Below are 22,693 nucleotides of genomic sequence, written 5' to 3'. Positions count from 1 at the left end.
CTGTAATTCCAAGGCTTAGATGAAAACATATCTAAAAGCATGTTTCTACTAAGACTATACCAGAAAATTCTGTCTTGGAACCTATTTTAACTTGTGAAAAAGATTTTATTCATTATCATACAATGTGTGCGAGGGTCATAGCTTTTTCAAAATGTAATGGGGGGTGCCTGGGTGGCACAGTCGTTAGGCATCTGCCTTCGGCTCGGGTCATGATCCCAGGGTCCTGGGATCGAGCCCCACATCGGGCTCCCTGCTCAGTGGGAAGCCTGCTTCTCCTTCTCCCACTCCCCCTGCTTGTGTTCCCTCTCTCGCTGTGTCTCTATCTGTCAAATAAATAAATAAAATCTTAAAAAAGAATGTAATGGGGATTCGTGAGCAAAACAATGTGAAGACTTCTGGCATATGGCTCATACACATCACTGGCCATGTGTGTCATGCTGGGGATGAGGCTCCTGATCAGGTGAGATGAAGTGGCTTGTCCACGGGTAAGCAGAGGCAGAAGTGAAACAAGATGAGGCATTTCTGATGCTGTGATTTCTATTACTCCACACTTCCTACCTTCTTCATTTCTTGATGCTTTATTCAGCAAACATTTACTGAGCACCTACAAATGGAGTAAAAACTACACATTTTCTACTTTTTCTGGAATTTATATTCTAGTAGAAAAGACAGCGAATAAACACATCCGATATTTTTAGATAGTGACAAGTGCTGGGAGCAAATAAGCAAGGGAATGTGCTAGAATATACGGGGTGGGCAGAGGGGTGGGTCCGGGGAGACTTCCTAGGGAGGTGCTCTTTGTTATGAAGGATGTAGCCTTGTGTATATATGTTAGAGTGTGTGGGAGGGGTGGAGGAGAGAGGTTTAGGTCAACGGAACAGCAAGTGCAAAGACCCTGAGGCAGGAGAGAGCTTGGGGTGTTCTTGGGATAGGAAGAAGAACTGTGGAAAACAATATGGAGCTTCCTTAAAAAATTAAAAATGAAAATAGCATATGATCCAGTAATTCTAATTCTGGGTATTTACTTGAAGAAAACAAAAACACTAATTCAAATAGATGTATGCATCCCTATGTTTATTGTGGCATTATTTACAATAGCCATGATATGGAAGCAGCCTAAGTGTCCATCAGTAGATGAATGGGTAAAGAAGATGTGAGATATATATAATGGAATACTACTCTGCCATAAAATAGAATGAGATTTTGCCATTTGTAACAACACGGATGGACCTAGAGGGTATTATGCTAAGTGAAATAAATCAGACAGAAAGACAACTACCATATGGTTTCACTTATATGTGGAATCTAAGAAACAAAGCAAATGGATAAACAAACAAACAAAAACAGAAACAGACTCATAAATACAGAGAAGAAACTGATGGTTGCCAGAGGAGAGAGAGTGTGAGGGGATAGGCGAAATAAGTGAAGGGGATCGAGGGGTTAAACTTCCACTTATAAAATAAATCATGGGGATGAAAAGTACAGCATAGGGAATATAGTCAATAGTACTATAATAATGTCATATGGTGATAGATGGTAACTACACCTATTGTGGTGAGCATTTTGTAATGTATATAATTGTCAAGTCGTATATTATACACCTGAGACATAATATTGTATGTCAACTATACTTCAATAAAAAGATACATATATTTGTATATAAAAGAAAGAACAGAGATGTTGCGGGGAGAGTGGTAAAATTCCACAAAGAAGGCAGGAGCTAGGTCATGCAGGACCTTACCAGCCCTGGTAAGGATCCTGTATTTATCTCGAAGACAGTGAGAAACCATTGAGAGGTTTTGAGTAGAGAGTTGCTCTACTCTGATTTATGGTTGTGTTTGTTTGTTTTGGAGGGGGGCAGGAGTAGAAACCGAGATGGAGAATATTTCAGGTAGGACACCAGCGGTCTCCTCTATGGAGGCATACCAAGATGAACAATGTCAATGGGAAGGCAGAATGGTACGGGATGCTATTCTGTTGCTCTGGAATCTGGGCAGAGTCCAGCTGAGCAGTTCTGCTCTGTGTGGTGTTGGTTGGCTCAGGGTCACCGACTTGGCGGTCTTCATTTGGTGGATGAGCTGGGCTGTAAGGTCTAAGAAGGCTTCACTTAGGGGTGCCTGGGTGGCTCAGTTGGTTGAGCGTCAGAGTCTTGGTTTCAGCTCAGGTCATGATCTCAGTCAGGGTCCTTAGAGTGAGCCCTGTGTGTCTACTTGGAGATTCTCTCCTCTCCCTCTGCCCCTCCCCCTACTCCCACATGCACACGTTCTCTCTCTCTCTCTCAAATAAATAAATCTTAAAAAAAAAAAGACCTTACTTATGCATAGGTCTGGCACCCCCATGCTTTTCCTGCATGACCTCTCTCTCCATACGAATAGATTGGGCTTCATCATTACATTTTTGGTGTTGGCTTCAGAGTAATCAACGTTTTAAATTTTTAAATTTTTTATTTATGGTGGCTTCAGAGTAATCAACCTTTTTAAATTATTTATTTATTTATTTCCACAATTTCTTTTTTTTTAAATTTTTTTTTAAAGATTTTATTTATTTATTTGAGAGAGAGAATGAGAGATAGAGAGCATGAGAGGGAAGAGGGTCAGAGGGAGAAGCAGACTTCCCGCCGAGCAGGGAGTCCAATGTGGGACTCGATCCCGGCACTCCAGGATCATGACCTGAGCCGAAGGCAGTCGCTTAACCAACTGAGCCACCCAGGCGCCCCCAATTTCTTTTTTTTTTTTTTTTGACTTTCACAAGAACTTTATTTTTTTAATTTAAATTCAATTAATTAACATATCATGTGTTATTAGTTTCCGAGGTAGAGGTCAGTGATCATCGGTCTTATATAATACCCAGTGCTCATTACATCACATGCCCTCCAACCTTCTTTTTTAATTATTATTTATTTATATATTTTTAAAGTAAGCTCTATGCCCAATGTGGGGCTTGAACTCATGACCCCAAGATGAAGAGTTGCATGCTCCACTGACTGAGCCAGGCAGGCGCCCCAGTAGTCAACCTTCCAATGGTCTTAGGCTTCCAAGAAGAACAAGAGTGGGGCTGCAGATCTCTTAGGGCCTGACCTTGGGATGTACTACTTCTGCCACATATTCTGGTCCAAACCTGTCACAGGGCTAGCCCAGATTCAAGGGCAGGAGAAACGAACCCCACATCTTAGTGGGAGGAATGGCAAATAATATACTCCATCTTTAATCTGTCACACGAAGCTTCTGGGAACTGATTAACCATAATCACCCTGATGGTGCTGAGTCACTTACAAATCTAAACCACAGGGCGCCTGGGTGGCTCAGTTGGTTAAGCGACTGCCTTTGGCTCAGGTCATGATTCTGGAGTCCCGGGATCGAGTCCCACATTGGGCTCCCTGCTCAGCGGGGAGTCTGCTTCTCCCTCTGACCCTCTTCCCTCTCATGCTCTCATTCTCTCTCTCTCAAATAAATAAATAAAATCTTTAAAAACAAAAAACAAACAAACAAAAAAAAACAAATCTAAACCACAGTATACTCTGCTGGGACAATTTATAGATCTTTATTCCTCACCGGATAGGGAGAACCTAGGAATAGGAGGTGTTTTTTTAATTTGTTTTTTTCTTATGTTTCCAGAGCCCAACATATAGCAGACGTTCAGGGAGTGCTTGTCCAGTGAATGCATACATCACATAAGAATTCATTGCTTATCAAACCACAGTATGCATACGAATCCCCTGAAGAGCTGTCAAAAAGGCATGCAGATTCCTGGGCAAGACCCCAGCCCAGACCCTCTGAATCCAGGGGTTTTTAGTCTGGGCTACACATTAAAATATACCAGTATTCAGGCCCTAGCTCCAGAGGCTCTGATGCCATTGGTGGATGAGCTGGGCTCATGAGCCCAGACGTCAATATTTTTTTACAGTCTTCTCAGATCATTCCGATGTAGGTGGTCTGTGAGAGGTGACTGTCCTCAGTTTGCCTGGGACTGTCCTGATTTTAGCACCTCAAGTCCCACATCCCAAGAAATCCCTAGTCCTGTGCAAAATCGCACAGTTGGTCACTATCGATGGACCACTATTCAAGAAACACTGTAGAAGAGGCGGTGAAAGCCCTTTTGAAGAATAACTACAAATATCTAATGAGAGCAATGATTCTGCCTCTTTACTTACGGGACTGACAGCGTAGTATCGAAATGCTGTCAAACAGAGTCAGCTCCTCAAATGAAGGCAGAGATGGCTGAGGGTCAGTGTTTTCCTTCAGCTCCGTACTCTGGTAGACTTGGTTAACCTACTTAAGTAGGGTGTCCATCTCTGGGAATTCTTCCAGACTATATTCCTTAGTGTACATGAGGCGGGTTTGGAAGCCTGACCACAGTCAGCAAGGATGATGTGTGGAGGATAGTAGGAGACACAGATGAAGTTCTTGTGTCTCTATGCCTGTGTGTATTGTTATTACTATTACTTATATTGTAATAAGGTACAAAGTTATATGGCCTATCTTAGGTAGTGCTGGGGGAAGCAGTGTGGATAGTGGAGAGCCCATCTAGCTTCAGAAAAATGGGTTTGTGTCTCAGCTTTGGTGTGACTAGGTAGGTATATGATCACGGGTGCCTCTTTTGCTTTAGTTGTTCATCTGTAGAATGGGACTAGTAATGACGTTATCCTCATAGGGAGGATCCATTGAAATAGTATAAGTGAAAGTGGCTGGAGCCTGGGAAGGGGGGGTATTTTGATTGTTGTTGAGTGGGAGAGATGCAAAGAAATTATTCTGCTGAGAGGCCTTGCTCAGGACCAAGGCCCTGCCGCCCCCCCCATCCTGAACCACAGCCCCAGTTGTGTGGGATTCCAAGGAAGAAGCTTTTAACACGTCGTGGGCATGCACAGACCTCAGGAAGCAGTGTCTCTACCTTAGTTGCCCTCACAGAGAGTGCAAGTTTGCTTTGCTTTAGGAATAAGAAAAACTTTTGGAAAAGGGGGTTTGTGAAGGCATTTTTTGTTTGTTTTTAAATCGTTCGCTTATTTATTCCAAGTGTATTCTCAGAGATGTAGCAAAAACAAAACAACCTCAGCCACAAACCCATAATATTGAAAAGCTGGTTCTTAATTTCTGTAGCTAAAAAAGTACTCTTTCAGGCTACAACCACAGAGATTGCTGCAGGCCTCTGGAACGGGGCTTAATGATGGTTTGCAGTGTGATGAAGGAGGCTGTTAATCTCTGCGGCCCAGAAGCCCAATCCGTGGCCTCTCCAATTACCCAGGTTGCCTAGCAACACCACCAAAAGCCTCCCCACCAGGCCCGGCTGGGCAAAAATTGGGTACACCCAGCACAGCCCTGCTGCCCAGCCTCCTGGGCTCCCAGGCCACATGAAGGCTAGGCTCAGCCTTGGCAGGGGCCCCGCCTGGTACCAACGAGTGGGTGGGGCCAGCTGTTTAAAGAAACAATTCAGATATTTAAAACCTGCTCATGTGAATGCAACTAGGAAAGCTGCACAAACTAATGATCCAAAGTCTCTTCTGCCAAAGAGGAGTTGTCCTAAGGTGGGTGGCCTTGCCCGTGCTTTCCTGGGTAAGGTAAAGGAGGGAAGGTGAGCCTGACTTAGACATTTGGGTTCTCAGAGAGGCGAGTCCTTTTCCTTTCCTGGGTGCCTGTGTCCATCTCGACTCCCTGGGGCAGCAGTGGGAATTCTGGGGATTCCCAGCCCCAGACTCTGGGCCGATGACCTGCCACTTCGACAGCCCCTATTTGGAAACTCCTGGGCTCTAGTCCGGGTCTGTTTGGGCAGCTGGAGGAAGAAGCAGGAGATGAGGGTAGAGGGAAGGATGGTGCATAGAAATCACAAGGCAGAGGAACACTCAAGGTCTGTGGAGTGAGACACCCCGGGCTCCTCTCCCAGCCCTCCCCTCACTGGCTGCATTATCTTGATCAAGTTCCTTTGGAAGCCTGAGTTTCCTTATCTATACAATGGGGATGTTATTATCTTATTTTATTTTTTTATTTTCATTTTTTGTTATTATCCTGTTTTATAAGGTGGTTGTGAACATTAATGAAGAGAATGCTCATCAAGTGCTTAGCATAGAATCTGGCATGTAGTTAAGTGCTCACTATTTTTTTTTTTTAAAGATTTATTTATTTATTTATTTGAGAGAGAGAGAGAGAGAGTGAGCGAGAGAGAGAAGGAGCAGGAGGAGGGGCAGAGGGAGAAGCAGACTCCCCGCCAAGCAGGGAGCCCGATGTGGGGCTCGATCCCAGGACCCTGGGATCATGACCTGAGCCAAAGGGAGACGCTTAATGACTGAGCCACCCAGCGCCCCTAGTAAGTGCTCACAATTATGGCAACTCTTATTATTTCATTTGCTTCTTACAATAATTCTGTAAGATACTGAGGGGAGAAAGGGGGTCTATTTTACAGCCGAGGAAACTGAGGCACAGTGAAATTAAGGGGTATGCTGGGAACAGAACTTGGGTCTTCACAGTGCCAAACACAAAGTCAGGTGACAGGCCCTTTCGTAGCCATTACGGAATGGTGGCTTTGCCGGTCTCCTCTGATGGCTCAGTGATGGCAGAATGATATGGGGTGAGGGGGTAGGGTGTAGAGGAAAAGCGTGGTGGAAGGCATTTTTCAACACAAAGTGATATAAGACTCTTGGTTGATGTGGTCTGGATAGAATTCCCCTCTCCTTCCTTCCCGTATTCTTTTAAATAAACTTTTTTTCTTTTGGAATAATTTTAGATTTACAGAAAAGTTGCAGAGAGTTTGTTTACCCTTTATGCAGATGCTAGTATTTTCTCAAAACACCTCCTGTGTGCCAGGAACTTTCTGGGCAGAAGGAATACAGCAATAAAACTCTCTCTGCTCTCCACTGGAAGAGCCCAGAGTTTGTGAGAGGAGTGGACCCTGGAGTCCTTAGTTTGTGGTTCTCGAAGGTCCTGCGTCACTTGTCATAGATCTGCTAAATCTATTAAATTAGTGTTTTCAGGAGTGGGGCCCAGGAAGCTGTATAAAAACAAATGTTGAAAAAACAAACGTTCAAGGTGATTCTAAGGCAGAACTTTTTGGGGAACTCCTGGTCTGGTGCAGCGTGTCCATTTCCCTGTGCAGGTAGAACACCATGGCTCAGAGCGTGGAAGCCACCGGCCCTGGCTCACACAGCGTGGAAGCGGCAGAGTCTAGACCAGAAAGCAGGTCTCCTGGTTCTGTGCTCTCCTTACACTGTGATTCCCTAATGCAGAACAAGAAATGAGTTTAACTTGCAACAGGAAGACCCCAGGTAGAGTTTGGAAGAGTTTCTTGGGTATTCAGGTGTTATTAGTTAGGTTCTTGGCTGCAAGGGACAGAAACGGATTCTGGCTGATGACTCCTGTAAATGAGTTTTATTGCAAACACATTGGGTAGGGAAAGAAAAATTTCTCGACTCCTACTCACACTTCTGATGCCAGATATGTGGGTTTTTCACGCCAAGCAATTCTGATACCAACTACCCCCCTGGTTAAGGGCTCAATGCCCTCTGACTGCTCCCCACTTCAGATGCCAGGTGCGAGTCTGGGCTTCTGATCAACTGGCTATAAATTGGGGTTTCTATGACCCCCTCCTTGGGCTTAATAATTTGCTAGAACAGCTCACGGAACTCAGGAGAGGGCTTTACTTATTATTATTGGTTTTTTATATGAAGGATACAACTCAAGAACGGCCAAATGGAAGAGATGCATGGGGCAGGGTGGATGGGAGAGGATGCAGGGGTTCCACGCGCTCTCTGGGTGTTTCATTCTCCCAGCGCCTCACTGTGTTTACCAACCTGGAAGCTCTCTGACTCTTCTGTTTAGAGTCTTCATGGAGGTTCCATTACATAGGTGTGATTGGCTATTGACCATTGCTGATTAAACTTAATTTCTAGCCCTTCTTCCCTTGCCGGAGGTGGGGCTGAAAGTTCCAACCCTCTAATCACCTGGTTATTTCCTCAGGCAACCAGCCCCCATCCTGTGGGAGTCGCTTCCTTGGAGCACCAGCTCAGGTCTGGTTGAAAGGGGCTTATATGAATAACAGAAGATGCTCCTCCCACCCCTGTCACTCAGGAAATTCCAAGGGTTTTAGGAGCTGTGCCAGAACTGGGGATGAAGACCAAATAGATATACCTTAGTATATCACAATATCACAGGTAGGTTACAGAATCATTGGAAGGCTGCAGAAACAAGGTTTGGGAAACAAGCTGAGACAAAAGGAGACCAGGTACCTAGAACTACACCAAAACCACATCGCAGGGCCAGGTAGGTGAAGAAGGCCCCATTGCCGCTGTGTGCTCAGTGCAGCAGCCTGCTTGGAAGATACAGCTGGCCTTGGGTGCCCGATGCCACCCTGACCCCAACCGCGTGCACACTGGATATGCTGCTTTAATAGTGCACCGCTGTAAAGACCTTAGCCAGTCTTCAAGCTCCAGCCTCAAAAATCCTAAGCCAGTGCGGCAGATTGGTGAAGCCAAAGTCACGACCCGAGCCTTAGCTGCCTAGGGACCTGGAACCGAGAGGACTGGGGATTTTTACCTTCCGTAGCGGGAAGTGGTCCTTGCTGCCCGCCAGGATTCATGAGATGTAGAATTCCCCAAGAACCCAAACAAATGGCCACTATGTAAGTGTTATCAAAAGAAGACACTGGGAGCCCTTGACATTTGCAGCTTCAGCACTTACGGTTTTTGCATTTCATTAGCTACCCCCAAAGGCCCTTTGTAAATGGATGTGAATTGAATGACTTTGCTGGAGCCAATCATTTCCTAGTGAGTGAGCCAGGCCTGCCATGCCACTTGGACATCTCACGGGATTTCACTCGTCTCTATGAGTTCCAGCCTCTAGGTAACCTGCATGCAGTGACTAAAATCTTTGTTTCTTGTTGGCGGAGTAGAAAAGACTCCTAAAAATAAATCACTTGATAGTGCTAGAAATAGAAATGAGAAGAAAGTGAAGAAGCTTGAGAAACTGACTTTTGTTTTTTTGTGGCCACAAATAGAAGTTTTGGATAAACTTGGCATGGAATGTTAGGTTCAGCGGTGCCTAGGATCTCTGATACCAAGCGATCTACCATGTGTGTCACATAGATACAAGGAAAAGGGCTTTGGGAAGTTGTTTTAATGAGTGCTTCAGCCAGTGCAGAAACTGCTCTTCGAGAGAGAGGTTAAACTTTACTTAAAGATGAAGAGGCACAATTAACTAACCGAGGTTCTATTTTCTTTTCTTCTTTGGGACCTTGGGTGCAAAGTGTTGAACATAGTTAATTAATACTCCTCACACAACAAATTTTATAAATAAGTTTACATCTGCATTTATAGAATTATTTAGGGTCTGAAATGCAATCACTTAAAAACTTTCCGGTTATAATTTATGACATAATTTTGGGAGACACTATGTGGTATATTAAGGCTCCTGAAAGGTCTTTGGAAAAATCCCTTGCCATTGTCAAGGATCTCCCGTGTAAATCTCCTTATGGAAATCTCTTTTTCTACATTTTTTTTTTCTTTAAAGCAGAAGAGTGTTCTGGGTAAATGAGCACAGCTCCACCCTTTCTAATCCTTGGCCAACACAATGGCTTCATGATTCATAACATGAGCAATGCTTGTCCCAGATAAAGTCAGGATGTAGAGACGTTCTTTCCACTTTTCCTCTTAAGAATACTTCCCGGGGCGTCTGACTGGCTCAGTTGGTAAAGCATGTGACTCTTGATCTCAGGGTTATGAATTTGAGCACCATGTCGGGTGTGGAGCCTACTTGAAAAAAAACAAAAATAAAAAAGGAAACTTGCCAACCATGAAGGGAAGGTCTTTGGCTTTTGGTTCACAGGGGGAATATTTTTTTTTAAAGATTTTATTTATTCACAGAGAGAGAGACAGCGAGAGAGGGAACACAGGCAGGGGGAGTGGGAGAGGGAGAAGCAGGCCTCCTGCTGAGCAGGGAGCCCAATGCAGATGCGGGGCTCGATCCCAGCACCTTGGGATCATGACCTGAGCCGAAGGCAGACGCTTGACGACTGAGCCACCCAGGCGCCCCAACATCCTTTTTAACGATCTACCCTCATTGTTCCATACTAGTAGGATGAGAACTTTCCATAGCAGTGGTACCCAGTTTTGATCTGTATGTGTGTGTGCATGTGTGTGTGTGAGAGAGACAGAGAGACAGAGAAAGAGAGATGGATTTCAACAAATTGTTGACCGCCACCTGCTGAAGACAAAAGGTAGGAGGTGAGGCATAACATCAAGCCAACATGAAAGAAAGCCCAAGAAACTCAGATGATCTTTGCTTAGTGGGTAAGAAAGCACAGTCAGTGCAGTAAATAATTTCACTCCATACGTAACACCGTGATGAGTGACCAAGTGAATAATTTGATAGCTGAGATGCTTTTATATCTGTTAGACTATATGTGTTGTAATCATTGCTAAGTTGTTTTGAGATTCCTGCTTTATTTAATTGGGCCTTCAAAAATTCTGGTAATCTGATGTATGCTTCCAGAGATTATCCCCACTCTGACCTGTAGAGCCTATGGAGTATCTGGACCACACCCATGCAAGGACAAAATTAACGGTATAACCTTAGATTAGCCTGGAGAGGAAAACCTTGGACCCAGGAGCAGAGGTGCTGGTGAGCAGATTTCAGCACAGTATAAGGAAGAACTACCTAAGAATTAGAACTGTCAGGGGGCGCCTGGGTGGCTCAGTCGTTAAGCGTCTGCCTTCGGCTCAGGTCATTAACCCTGGGGTCCTGGGATCGGGCTCTGCATTGGGCTCCCTGCTCAGCGGGAAGCCTGCTTCTCCCTCTCCCACTCCCCCTGCTTGTGTTCCTTCTCTCGCCGTGTCTCTCTCTATCAAATAAATAAATAAAATCTTAAAAAAAAAAAGAATTAGAACTGTCAGAAAATACAACAACCCTATTGAAGTATATTCTGGTTCTTTGTAATTTTTCACTACTGTAAGTCGTTCTGCACTGAACATCTTTGAAATACAGCTTTGTGTACTTGCTCAAATACATTTGCAGGATAGATTCCTAGGAGTAGGGTGATTCCATTGAAAGGTATATGCTTTTCATATTTTCTGGGTACTGCCCAATTGCCTTCCAAAAAGACTGCACCTATTTCCCACAGCCTCATGAGTATGGATAATCCTTTTCTTTCTTTCTCTTTTTTTTTGGATAATCTTTTCCATTGTTTGATCAGGAATGTTTCCAAGGTGGTGCACTGTGTTCAGGAATTCAGGTGTGGGAGCAGAAGATAAAACAGGAGTGGGAGGGCCAGGGAATGCCAGAGTCTGGGAGCACACCTGTGAGCATTGAGCAGCAGATGTCAGAGAGATGCTTAATCAAGGAGGGGCCGCCGTCTCCAAGAAACAGGGCACACGGACAGGGCTCGAAGTCAGAGTGTGACCATCATTGAGAAGAGAGCTAAAACCAACATGCAGCAGTTACTACCAACATTTTCATCTGTTGCTAGCGTCTGAAGTAGCTGGAACTACAGGTCAGATCTCTTTGCTGTGTGTGCCAAGGAAGAAAGCAGACCTGCAGTGAGTCTTGGCGAAGCCGAATGGGTCAGATATCTTTGCAGCACAGGAAATACATTTCTCTAAACTGCCTAAAATGCTGGGCTTGCCTCTGTAAAATTTCTAGAGAATTTGAAATCTAGAGAAAAAATTTTGAGGAAATGTAATCCTTAGGTTTTTTTTAGCTCCTTTTTTAGCTATAAAGTTGTATTAACAATGTAGAATTTCATTTCCTCATAAAGTGATCATGTATGGTATTTGAATTTACAGTAGGGCTCATTAATACAATGTTAATCATCCCTAACTGAACTTATTTGTATTTATTTATTTAAACATTTTATTTTACTTTTTTAAAAGTAATCTCTACACCCAACATGGGGCTCAAACTTACAACCTTGACATTAAGTTGCATGCCCTACTGACTGACCTAACCAGGTGCCCTTGAACTATTATTAATTTTTAAAGATTTTATTTATTTATTTTAGAGAGAGAGAGAAAGTGCGAGCGGGGGTGGGGGTGGGGGTGGGGGACGGAGGAGCAGAGGGAGAAGGAAAAGCAGATTCTTCCCAGAGCGCAGAGCCTGACATGGGGCTCCATCTCACAACAGTGAGATCATGACTTGAGCCTAAACCAAGAGTCGCATGCTCAACCCACTGAGCCACCCAGGTGCCCCTGAACTTATTTTTAAAATGCTTTAATATTTGCTGTTAAAAGCTACAGATCTTACATCCACATTGTTTTGCCAATTATGAGAAGTTGTGCATCTAGAAATAATCACCATCATTCAAGGAAAATTAATGAAATAGTTAGGTCTACAGACTTAGTGTCTGACCCTGGGAGGTTGGGCAAGTGGGAGGGTGGTAGATGTAGGGGAGGGAACTTTCTTCTCAGAAAAGTTGCTGGGGAAAAGTAACATAAAAGGGGATTTCTCTTCTTCCCTAAATTTACTGAATATGATCTATTGTAATGTGGAAACTGCCTAATGAACTATTTTTAAAAATAAATTCAATAGTTCTTGATTCCCAGTAACTTGCAGTGTGAAAGTAGGCCCTACACTTAGCCCCATCCCTTTCATCTTCCCATCCTTCCATCCAACCATCCACACACCCACTCATCCATCTATAGCGAATAATAACTAACAATTATGGAGTGTTTACTATGTGCCAGATGCTATTCTAAGTGCTTTACATGCATTGCCTTGAACAATCTTTCCAACAATGCTATAAGGTAAGTTCTATCATTTTCCCAATTTCTTTTTACTTTTCTGAATTATCCCCATTTTAAAATGGAATCTGAGAGTTTCCCAATAAATTGTAGAATTACTATATAGCTCAGCAATTCCACTCTAAGGAATATACCCCAAATAAGTGAAAACAGGAATTCAAACAATGCACAGGGATGTTCATAGCAGCTCCATTCATAGTAGTCAAAGATGGAAACAATCTAAATGTCCTTCAACAGACGAATGGATAAACAAAATGTGTTTATAGGGGCACCTGGATGGCACAGTCGGTTGAGCATCTGACTCTTGGTTTTGGCTTAGGTCATGATCTCAGGGTCCTGGGATCGAGCCCCGCGTGGGGCTCTGTGCTCAGCATGGAATCTGCTTGTCCCTGGCCCTCTGCTCCTCCCCCTGCTCGTACTCTCTCTCTTACTCTCTTGCTCTTTCTCTCCATGTATCTCTAAAGTGAATAAATAAAATGTTTTAAAAAATGGGTTTATATATTTATACGATGCAATATTATTTAGCCATAAAAAGGAATGAAATACTGGGGTGCCTGGCTGGCTCAGTCAGTGGAGCAGGTGACTTTTTTTTTTCTTTTTCAAGTTTTTATGCAATTCCAGTTAACATACAGTGTAATGTTAGTTTCAGGTGTAGAATTTAGTGATTCATCACTTATATACAACACCTGGTGCTCATCACAACAAGTGCCGTCCTTAATCCCCATCACCTATTTCACCCATTGCCACCTCCCCCACAAGATGCTTGATCTCAGGGTAGTGGGTTCAAGCCTCATATTTGGGTGTGGCACGTACTTAAAAAAAAAAAAAAAGGAACGAAGTACTGATATAGGGCCGCCACAACCCAGATGAACCTTTAAGATTTACTACTACCGAGCGAAGCCAGACTCAAAAGGCCTCATATTGTATGATTCCATTTTCATGAAATATCCAGAATAAGTAAATCCATAGAGACAGAAAACAGATTAGTGGTGGCCATGGGCTGGAGGCAGGTGGCCACAGAGAGATTGCTTAATGGGTATGGGGTTTTTGTCTGAGGCAATGAAAAAATTCCTGAACGAGACAGTGGTGATGGTTGCCTAACATTGTACATGTACTTAATGCCACTGAATTGTACACTGTAAAATGGTTAAGGTGGTAAATTTTACATTATGTGTATTTTGCCACATTTTAAAAAAAATGTAATTTGAGGCTCAGAGAATTTAAGTGACTTACCTAAGTCACATACAATGATATTGTATGTACACTGTGTATACACACTGTGATGTGTACAATGATGTACACATCATTACAATGATATGTAGTGGAGCTGTGTTCTAATCCCAGTCATCTGGCGCCATAGATCATGTTTTTTAAAAAAGTTACAGTGAAAAACTTTATTTGCGGTCATTTAGGAAATTTAGATACATTAACCTAAGCTGAAAATATCAGTATTATATCATTGGTGAAGCACATATTGGTGACACAAACACTAGATCTAATCTTCACAATGACTTTGAAAGTTTCACATTATTTAGTTTGTGTGTGTGTGAGAAATATACATAACTTAAAATTTACCATTTTAACCGTTTTTAAGTGTACAGCTCAGTGGCATTAACTACATTACGTTGTTGTGAAACTCTCACTACCATCTATCTCCGGAACTTTTTTTGTCTTCCCAAACTGAATCTTTGCACTCATTAGATACACAAGTCCCCATTTCCCCCCATTCCCCCACCCTCTGGCAACCCCTATTCTGTTAATGATGCCAGGCCCAGGGCCAATGCCTGAGGGTGCAAAGAAAAATAAGACAGGGCCATTCCCCTGGTCTGTGTTTTTGTCCTCTGGTGACCTTGCCGCTAGCTCTTCTTCACTGAGTTAGAGAAGTCCGGCTGCAAGACAAGAGTGCCTTTGCGTGGGGAGCAGGAGAAGGAAGTCAGTGAATGAATTATGGTTGAGATGAAAGATGGAGGAAGAGATTTCAACAGGAGAGTCTGTTGGGAAGGTGGAAGATGAGAAGAATTGGGCATACAATCATTGCCTTCTTTTTACTTCAGATAATTCTGAGGAGTAAGTGAGATTTTGCAGTGGAGATATGCTTTGAAATGCCAAGGGTGCTCTGCATATGTGCTCTGCATACGTGGTGCTCTCACATCACTCCGGAAGTGGATTTGTTTGAAGGGCATAACTCAGGAGATCAGTTTCAATGGGGCATGCAGATGACCAGCTGGTTAGGGTATCGATTCCTCCTTTAAGACATTGGGCCACAAAATGGAGGGGAGAAATAATACAGTAGTTGAGATGTTAGGATCAGGTAAAGGTGTCGTAAATATGGCTTTATTAGTTTTTTAAAAAATTAAAATAGTAATACATACTTTAAAAAATCAAATAAGGTTGCCTGGCTGGCTCAGTTGGTCGAGTGTGTCACTTTTTTTTTTTTTAAGATTTTTTTTTTATTTATTCATTTGAGACAGAGAGATACAGAGAGAGAGCATGAGCAGGGGGAGAGACAGAGGGAGAGGGAGAAGCAGACTCCCCGGTGAGCCGGGAGCCCGATGTGGGGCTCGATCCCAGGACCTGGAGCTCAGTCCCAGGACCTGGAGATCACGACCCGAGCTGAAGGCAGTTGCTTAACTATCTGAGCCACCCAGGTGCCCCAGAGTGTGTCACTCTTGATCTCGGGGTTGTAAGTTCAAGATCCACATCAGATGTAGAGATTACTTAAAAACAACAACAAAAAAACCCAAATATAAACAGAGGTGGATTTTCTCTGAAGCTAATAAAGCTTAAACTTCAGGTCTGTCACTTGCATGGGCTCCTTCAAAGGCCGTGTATCCACTTTTGCAATTTTTATATTTTGTAATTTTAATTTTGTATTATTTTTCCCAAAGAACCCCCCCCCCAATTGTTTACACTTCAGGCTCCACAATAGAGGGCAAAAATCTAGTGAATCCCACCATGCAGGTAATGATAATGCTCCAGATTTCTTCCTGTATGTGTATCAGTACATTACTTTTTACAAAAATTGGATTTTACTCTATGTACTATTTTGCAACATTAGTTTTATTATTTTTTCCCTTCATTTTTGAGCCCCCCCCACTCTGACCACAGAAACATTTGAATGATTTAAGTAGTTTAACCAGGAGTAAAAAATAACAGAACCAGACCAACAGGAGAAGGCTAGAACATGGCAGAGGGCATGGCACGGGGAAAGGAAAGAGTATGTGGATCAGTCCTTACTGTTACAGACATGCTGCCTTGGTTGTCTTATGCACCTGCTTGGTGTCCTCTATCACAGTGTAATGATATAATTATCTGTATGATTTTATTTGACCTCTGTCTCTTCCATTACGTTGTGAACACTTTGGGGTAGATGGTGGCCTGATACATAGTAGGGGTTCAGTAGATATTTACTGAATAAATCCTTGAATAATTGAATGTTGAGGATTGAGTTCAAGGAAATACTTGATGTGGAAATTAGTAGGAACTCTGCCAAGAGCTTCAGATGTCCAAGAGTTGCTGGGAAGATGTGTTTCAGCAAGGGTATTGACCTTGTGCCTGGAGAACCAGTAAGGAATGGCCTTCCTAACTCAAGTGTGCTACAGAATGGGCAGTGCTGGTATTTTAGAAAGGACACGGGCAATTTAGAGAAGGTGTAGGTTTGAATCTTTTGGGGGGGGGGGCAGGGTGGGCAGCTCAGTTTTTTATCTATAAATGGGACTACAAATCCCTGCCTTCTGGGTTATTGTGGAAGTCCAATAAGTCAATAGATGTGAAAGCCCCCAGCTTTGTTCCTCATACACAGTAGATGCCCAGTAAATTATTTTTGATTCTGAATCAGAAATCAGAGACCTATGTTTGGCCTTTGAGTAGAAGCAAGATGAAACTGGAGAAGGGAAAGGAGACCATTTACTCTAGCTGGACAAGACTGGATTCAGTTGTGCAGTGTGCATGGTTTAAGCTCTGAGATGCATCACCTGACGACAAAGGCATCTCTTACATTGATGGTTGACTTGACAGTTAGTGGCAGAGGGGAAGGAAAGGGTATACAAGGCAGTTTCTTATTCCAAGGCTCTAGTCCATCCTTTAGGTGGTAGCAATAGATGAAACCAGAAGTGATCCCTGGGGGTCTTCTCCTTCATTTGGGGAGACCCTAGCATTTTGTCACGATTGAACACAGATGATGAGAGTATGGATATTATGAGTATTTGGGTACCAGATCTTCAATTGCCTTCTATTAATACACAGGAAAGGCCTTGGAAACCAATGGTTATACAGGGAGCCCAGGAAAGAGCCATGACCCAAGGACTATAGAGTTATCTATTTTTCCTTGACATTCATGGCCCTTTCAGGTGGAGGGAGGACCCAGGACAATGGCTGCTGATCGTGATTTGGAGATGGAGGATATGAATCTGAATATGGATAGAGACATGAAAGGAGAGCTGGAAGAAGAGAAGGAAATGAGAGAGGACAGGGGAGGTAAAGATCCCCTCAAGAATAAAAAGGTCCACAGGGTTGTCTCAAAATGGATGCTTCCTGAAAAGGTCCGAAGAACATACCTGGAGAGAGCTAACTGCCTCCCACCCCCTGTGTTCATCATCTCCATCAGCCTTGCCGAGGTGAGTATGTTGGGTGGTGGGCACTAGAGCAAGTACCACGGGGAATTGCAGAAAGACTGGGGGGAAAGCGAGGGGACTTCGATCACATCTGGAGAAGAGACTGGATGACATATAGGAAGAGAGCTTGGTGGTGGCAAGTTCAGCACACACAGAACTCAACCTCACCCTCTCTGGAGCCCCGTTAGGTCTTTCCTATGGTCACAGTCACTTTCAGCCAAGTTTGAGTTTTATTTTTCAAGCAAGTCGCCTGCCCAGCAGTGACTACAGTTTTCAGTGGCTTCATTTAATTTTAGTTGCTGGGGCTTTAGAAACCAAATAATCTTGGGGTCACAAATTGGTTTTATCTCATGAACCGACTTAGATTGATTGGTAAGGTCCTTTTGTGGAGCCAACACAGAAGCCTAACCAGAAGAGCTATATAGGCTCCCTTCAGATTTCAGTAGGGAAAAAAATGGGATCCCCTACTGATGTCTACTGTGGGCAGCAAGTAGTGTGTTTTTAGACTCTGATCTCGTCAGCCCTTTTATTTTCCAGAAAAAGAGTACAAGGCCCAGAGAGGTGGAATGACTTGCCCAAGGTCACGTTTACCGACTGGGCCAGGCCTGGGCTTCTCCTAAGCCTCATCGCACCTGCCATGATGTCTCATAAAAGAATTGGCAGGGGATGGGTATGTGTGGGGTGTGACTTCAGGGACATTAGGAAGTCTCTAATGTAATCCTCTTAATGCCCACGGATGTCTCAGTTTTCTTAACAAGGACTGTATTAGGGTTCTTTAGAAAAATAGAACCAGGGGCACCTGGGTGGCTCAGTCGTTAAGCGTCTGCCTTCGGCTCAGGTCATGGTCCCAGGGTCCTGGGATCGAGCCCCGCATCAGGCTCCCTGTTCTGCAGGAAGCTTGCTTCTCCCTCTCCCATTCCCCCTGCTTGTGTTCCCTCTCTCGCTATCTCTGTCAAATAAATAAAATCTTAAAAAAAAAAAAAAAGAAAAAGAAAAATAGAACCAGTGGGGTGTGTACATACACAAACACACATTATCTATCTACTGTCTATCTATCATCTATCTACATCTATCCACCCATCCATCTGCCTACCTACACATGCCATCCATCCGTCCATCCATCCGTCCATCCATCCATCCATCCATCCATCCATCCACCTACCTACACATGTATATTGAGAGAGATTGATTTTAAGGAACTGGCTCATATCATTATGGAAAATTGGCCAGGTCACAGTCTAGGGTAGGCCAGCAGACTGGAGACCTGGGTGTAAGTGTTACAGTTGGGAGTCCAGAGGCAGTCATACCAGCAGAATTCCCTTTCCCTCAGATGAGGTCAGTCTGTTCTATTAAGGCTTTCAGCTGATATGATGTGACCCCATGTTATGGAGGGTAGTCTGCTTTATTCAAAGTCTATTGACTTAAACTTTGATCTCATCTAAAAAATATCTTCACAGAAACATCCAGAATGATGTTTGATCAAATTCTTGGCAAATTCATATAGCCAAGTTGACACATAACATTAACCAGCATAGGGACCTAGCCTCTTATGGCTCAGATAAAGAGAAGGCTAATGTATCAACGTTCCTGGCACACTCTGTCATGTTACCTTTCCAGTCTATGGGTTGGCGGGCCTACCCATGGTCCAATCAGGTGTGTGAGTGCTTGGCGAGTGTGGGAATTGGGGAATAATGGGTAAGGTCACATGATACCAAACATGACCGCCGTAGCCCGTACTGTGGAGCAGGCAGTTCTCTATAGAAGGGTCGTGGAGCGGGTGCTGAGATACCTGTTCTCTCACAGAAAGATCCGTTTTTCAAATAAAAGTTTTTGGAATAAACTTTATTTTGGATTAATTTTAGCTTTATAGAAAAGTTGCAAAGATAGTACAGAGAGTTCCTGTATATGTCTCACTTAATTTCTCCCATTACTAATACCTTACATTTCCATAGTACATTTGTCAAAACGAAGAAACTGACACTGGTATACTACTATTAACTAAACTGCAGGCTTCATTTGGAGTTTTCTAAATTTTTTTTAAAGATTTTATTTATTTGACAGAGGGGGAGAGACAGTGAGAGAGGAAACGCGAGCAGGGGGAGTGGGAGAGGGAGAAGCAGGCTTCCCGCGGAGCAGGGAGCCCGATGCTGGGATCATGACCTGAGCCGAAGGCAGACGCTTAACGACTGAGCCACCCAGGCGCCCTCATTTGGAGTTTTTAATATGTATTTCTACCAGCTTTCCCATTAATGTCCTCTTTCTTTCCCTTCTGTCCCCTCCAACCCCAAGTATCATATTCCATTTAGTTGCTGTGGCTCCCCAGTGTCCTCTCATCTGTGACAGTTTCTCAGTCTGTCTTTGTTCTTCATGACTTTGGTAGTCTTGAGGCATATGGGCCGGGTTTCTGTAGACGATCCCCCAACCTGGGCTTGTCGATGTTTTTCTCATGATTAGATCAGAGTTACGGGTTTTGGGGAGGAACACACAGAGGCGAAGTGCCTTTCTCCTCATGTCACATCAGGGAGTACAGGACATCCACATGACATCCCTGGTGACATGAGCCTCCATCACTTGGTTAAGGTCATGTTTGCTGGGCTTCTGTGCTGTAGTACTATTATTGTTCCCTTTCCCCATTCTATTCCTTGGAAGCCAGCAGAGACTTAATTTCATATTAACTTGTAAGTAAAAGACAAAATGGTGGGAATGGGAAGGGGAGGGCGAAGGGTATTTAAGCGGGTAGAGGGGTTCAGAAGGAGTCTTCTTTATATTCGGTCTAGGGCTGCTGCTCATCACTGGAGGAAGTGGGATATGACCACAGTTGTATGGTCAGACATTTAACGGCAAGGACATTTAACTCCTGTCATCTTCTGAGCACATGCTATGGAGGGGCCCACTTGAGAGCTAATCGTTTGAAAGCAAGGTAGTAGTGCCCTTAGGCTTTAATAGGGCCACTCTTTGCAGAAGGTGGTTAACGTTCATGTCTGCCCCTCCCTGGCAGTTGGCGGTGTTTATTTACTATGCTGTGTGGAAGCCTCAGAAACAGTGGATCACCCTGGACATAGGCATCCTGGAGAGTCCCTTTATCTACAGTCCTGAGAAGCGGGAGCAAGCCTGGAGGTTTATCTCCTATATGCTGGTCCATGCTGGGTAAGGAATGATATTAAGTCGCTGATGTCGGAGGTGACTGCAAGTACTCATAACCCCCAACATTTGGTCGGTGCTTTATTATTGATAAGGCACTTACATGTCCATAATACCCCTGCTGTTTTGTGTCTGAGGTTTCGGGGATGTGGTTACTCGCTCCATATCACTTGGCTAAGTTGCAGAACTAGGACCTCAACCCATTCATGCTAACTCCAAGTCCAGTGTACTTTATATTGCGTTATAACTGCCTGATACTGGTATTTATATAGGGATATTAAGAGAAGAGACCCCATCATTACTAAACCACACGTATGTTCCCCGAGTTGTTTGTGTTGTTAAAATGTTCCCTTTAGGATATGAATCAGTCCCTCCCTCCCTACCCCTGCCACACACTTAAAAAGAATTAATTCGTGAGCGCTTTACTGTTGTCCATCTGGAATAATACAAGCAACGGGCAATGCAGTGCCTGCCTTTTAGTTATAGTTTCTTATATGCTAATAGTCCTTAATGATCTTGCTCACAACCCAGGATTCACTATGCCCACTGCAGACATTGAGCACCTTGCTGGCGGCCCCGTTCTCCAGTGGAGCCTGGGGGGGGGCTTCAGATGAGGCCAACTTCATCTGTGTGACCTACCCAGCCCTGCACCTTGAAGGATGGCTCTGGCCAGTGGCTAACTAGGCATCCGTGGCAGGACACAGGGCTCAGAGGCTTGACAAATAAGGACAAAATTGCTCATTGCCCAGTTTCTATGGATACTTTCAGTTTGGTTTTTCATTTAACATGCTCTGAACACATGTGGTTCCTGCACTCAAGGACTTTAAAATTATAAGGGTGAACAGTCAGTTAAATAGTAAGGCAAGGCCATACAGTAGTTACTTCTTTGTGCCTTGGTTTCCACATCTATAAAATGGGGTAATAGTACCTACCTCATAAGGTTGCTGTGATTAAATGAGAAAGTGGTTATAATGTAATTTTTGCAGTACCGGGACACATAGTAAGGCCCTCACAAAGAATCCTCAAGGCTGTGTAGGACAGGCCACATATGGGGTTGTAGAATTTCAGAATGCTTCTGGCTGAAAGTAGCCAAAAAATCAAATGGGGGCCTGAACAAATGGAGGTTAATTCTTTTTTTTTTTTTTAAGATTTTATTTATTTATTTGAGAGAGAGAATGAGAGATAGAGAGCACGAGAGGAAAGAGGGTCAGAGGGAGAAGCAGACTCCCCTCTGAGCAGGGAGCCCGATGCGGGACTCGATCCCGGAACTCCAGGATCATGACCTGAGCCGAAGGCAGTCACTTAACCAACTGAGCCACCCAGGAGCCCTGGAGGTTAATTCTTTACCAAATAAGGAGCCCCGAGGTATGTGGTTAGTTCATCAGTTTAAGGAAGCCAAGCCTCTTGGTTCGGTGCTGGCATCTCTGCTCTTCCCTTGACCTTTGTCTTGTGGCTGCAAGTTGGTGGCTGTAGCTGGGCGTTAAAAGCAGGAAGGGGAAGGGTAGGCCCAGGTGCTGGTGACATCCATCCCTTTCTTCAGGAAAGCAGCTCTCTTGCCAGTCTCCCATTGGCCAGAGCCATGGACACGGCTACCCCTCGCAAAGTCAACATGAGCTCTTCCAGCCTCACTAGAGGATGCAGACAAGTGATAAGGAAATGGATGTGGGATTAGTTACTGTAATATAAACAGAAAGACGGAAAGATCAGAATGGGGATGGTTTCCCACATGACCTGGATTCAAGCTGGACCTGGAAGGGCAGATAAAATTTGGATGAAAAAAGTTAGTATTTCTATTCCGGGTATATGACAGGATCTCATCCTTATGTCATTTCTGCTCTTGCTATTTGCACAGCAGAAAGAACGCTGAGGGCGATTCTTTGGGGTTTTTTGTCCTACTGGTCACTTCGTCCTCCAGCTGTTCCCAAAGGAGAAGATGGGATGGCTTCCTTTGGCTTTGTTCAAATTCACAAAGGGCACATATTTCCAAATACTCTTTTTATGTCTGACGTCCCCGTAAGACTAGCGCAACTGTCCTTGCTAGACTGTTTGCACTGAATTACATGTTACTTCTTGTGTGTCTTTGAAGATGACTTGGGCAGTGATAGTTGTGGCTGGGTGTGCGTGTGGTCATGAAGGTAAGTAATCTGTTCTGTAGGCTATGCCCAGAGAGCCTCTGCTGAGTATTTGTTAAGTAAATTATAATGCAAAACACAATCCTGAAAGCTGC

At 43.9% G+C, this 22,693-nt stretch overlaps 1 protein-coding gene and 1 long non-coding RNA gene across 3 annotated transcripts in view; one reads left to right on the top strand and one right to left on the bottom strand.

The window, feature by feature from the left end:
- Positions 1 to 22,693, top strand: part of RHBDL2 (rhomboid like 2) — a 50,265-nt gene that overhangs the window by 5,095 nt on the left and 22,477 nt on the right. The window contains exons 1-3 of one of the 2 annotated variants that reach the window (XM_027608864.1): positions 7,990 to 8,134; positions 17,062 to 17,328; positions 20,324 to 20,472. In XM_027608864.1, coding sequence (XP_027464665.1) covers positions 17,083 to 17,328; positions 20,324 to 20,472 — 395 coding nt within the window. In that variant the 5' untranslated portion in view covers positions 7,990 to 8,134; positions 17,062 to 17,082. Of the gene's footprint in view, positions 1 to 7,989; positions 8,135 to 17,061; positions 17,329 to 20,323; positions 20,473 to 22,693 lie in introns of those variants that run through there. The other variant, XM_027608853.2, reaches the window with a different exon arrangement.
- Positions 21,685 to 22,693, bottom strand: part of LOC113931097 — a 31,553-nt gene continuing 30,544 nt past the window's right edge. The window contains exon 3 of the long non-coding RNA XR_003522686.2: positions 21,685 to 22,141. This is a non-coding gene — a long non-coding RNA (uncharacterized LOC113931097). The remainder of the gene's footprint in view (positions 22,142 to 22,693) is intronic.

Source organism: Zalophus californianus, chromosome 4 (genome assembly GCF_009762305.2).
Source record: "Zalophus californianus isolate mZalCal1 chromosome 4, mZalCal1.pri.v2, whole genome shotgun sequence".
Taxonomy (NCBI): Eukaryota; Metazoa; Chordata; class Mammalia; order Carnivora; family Otariidae; genus Zalophus; species Zalophus californianus.
Note: the sequence above shows the minus strand (reverse complement) of the source record. Positions and strands in the feature narration are given on the sequence as shown.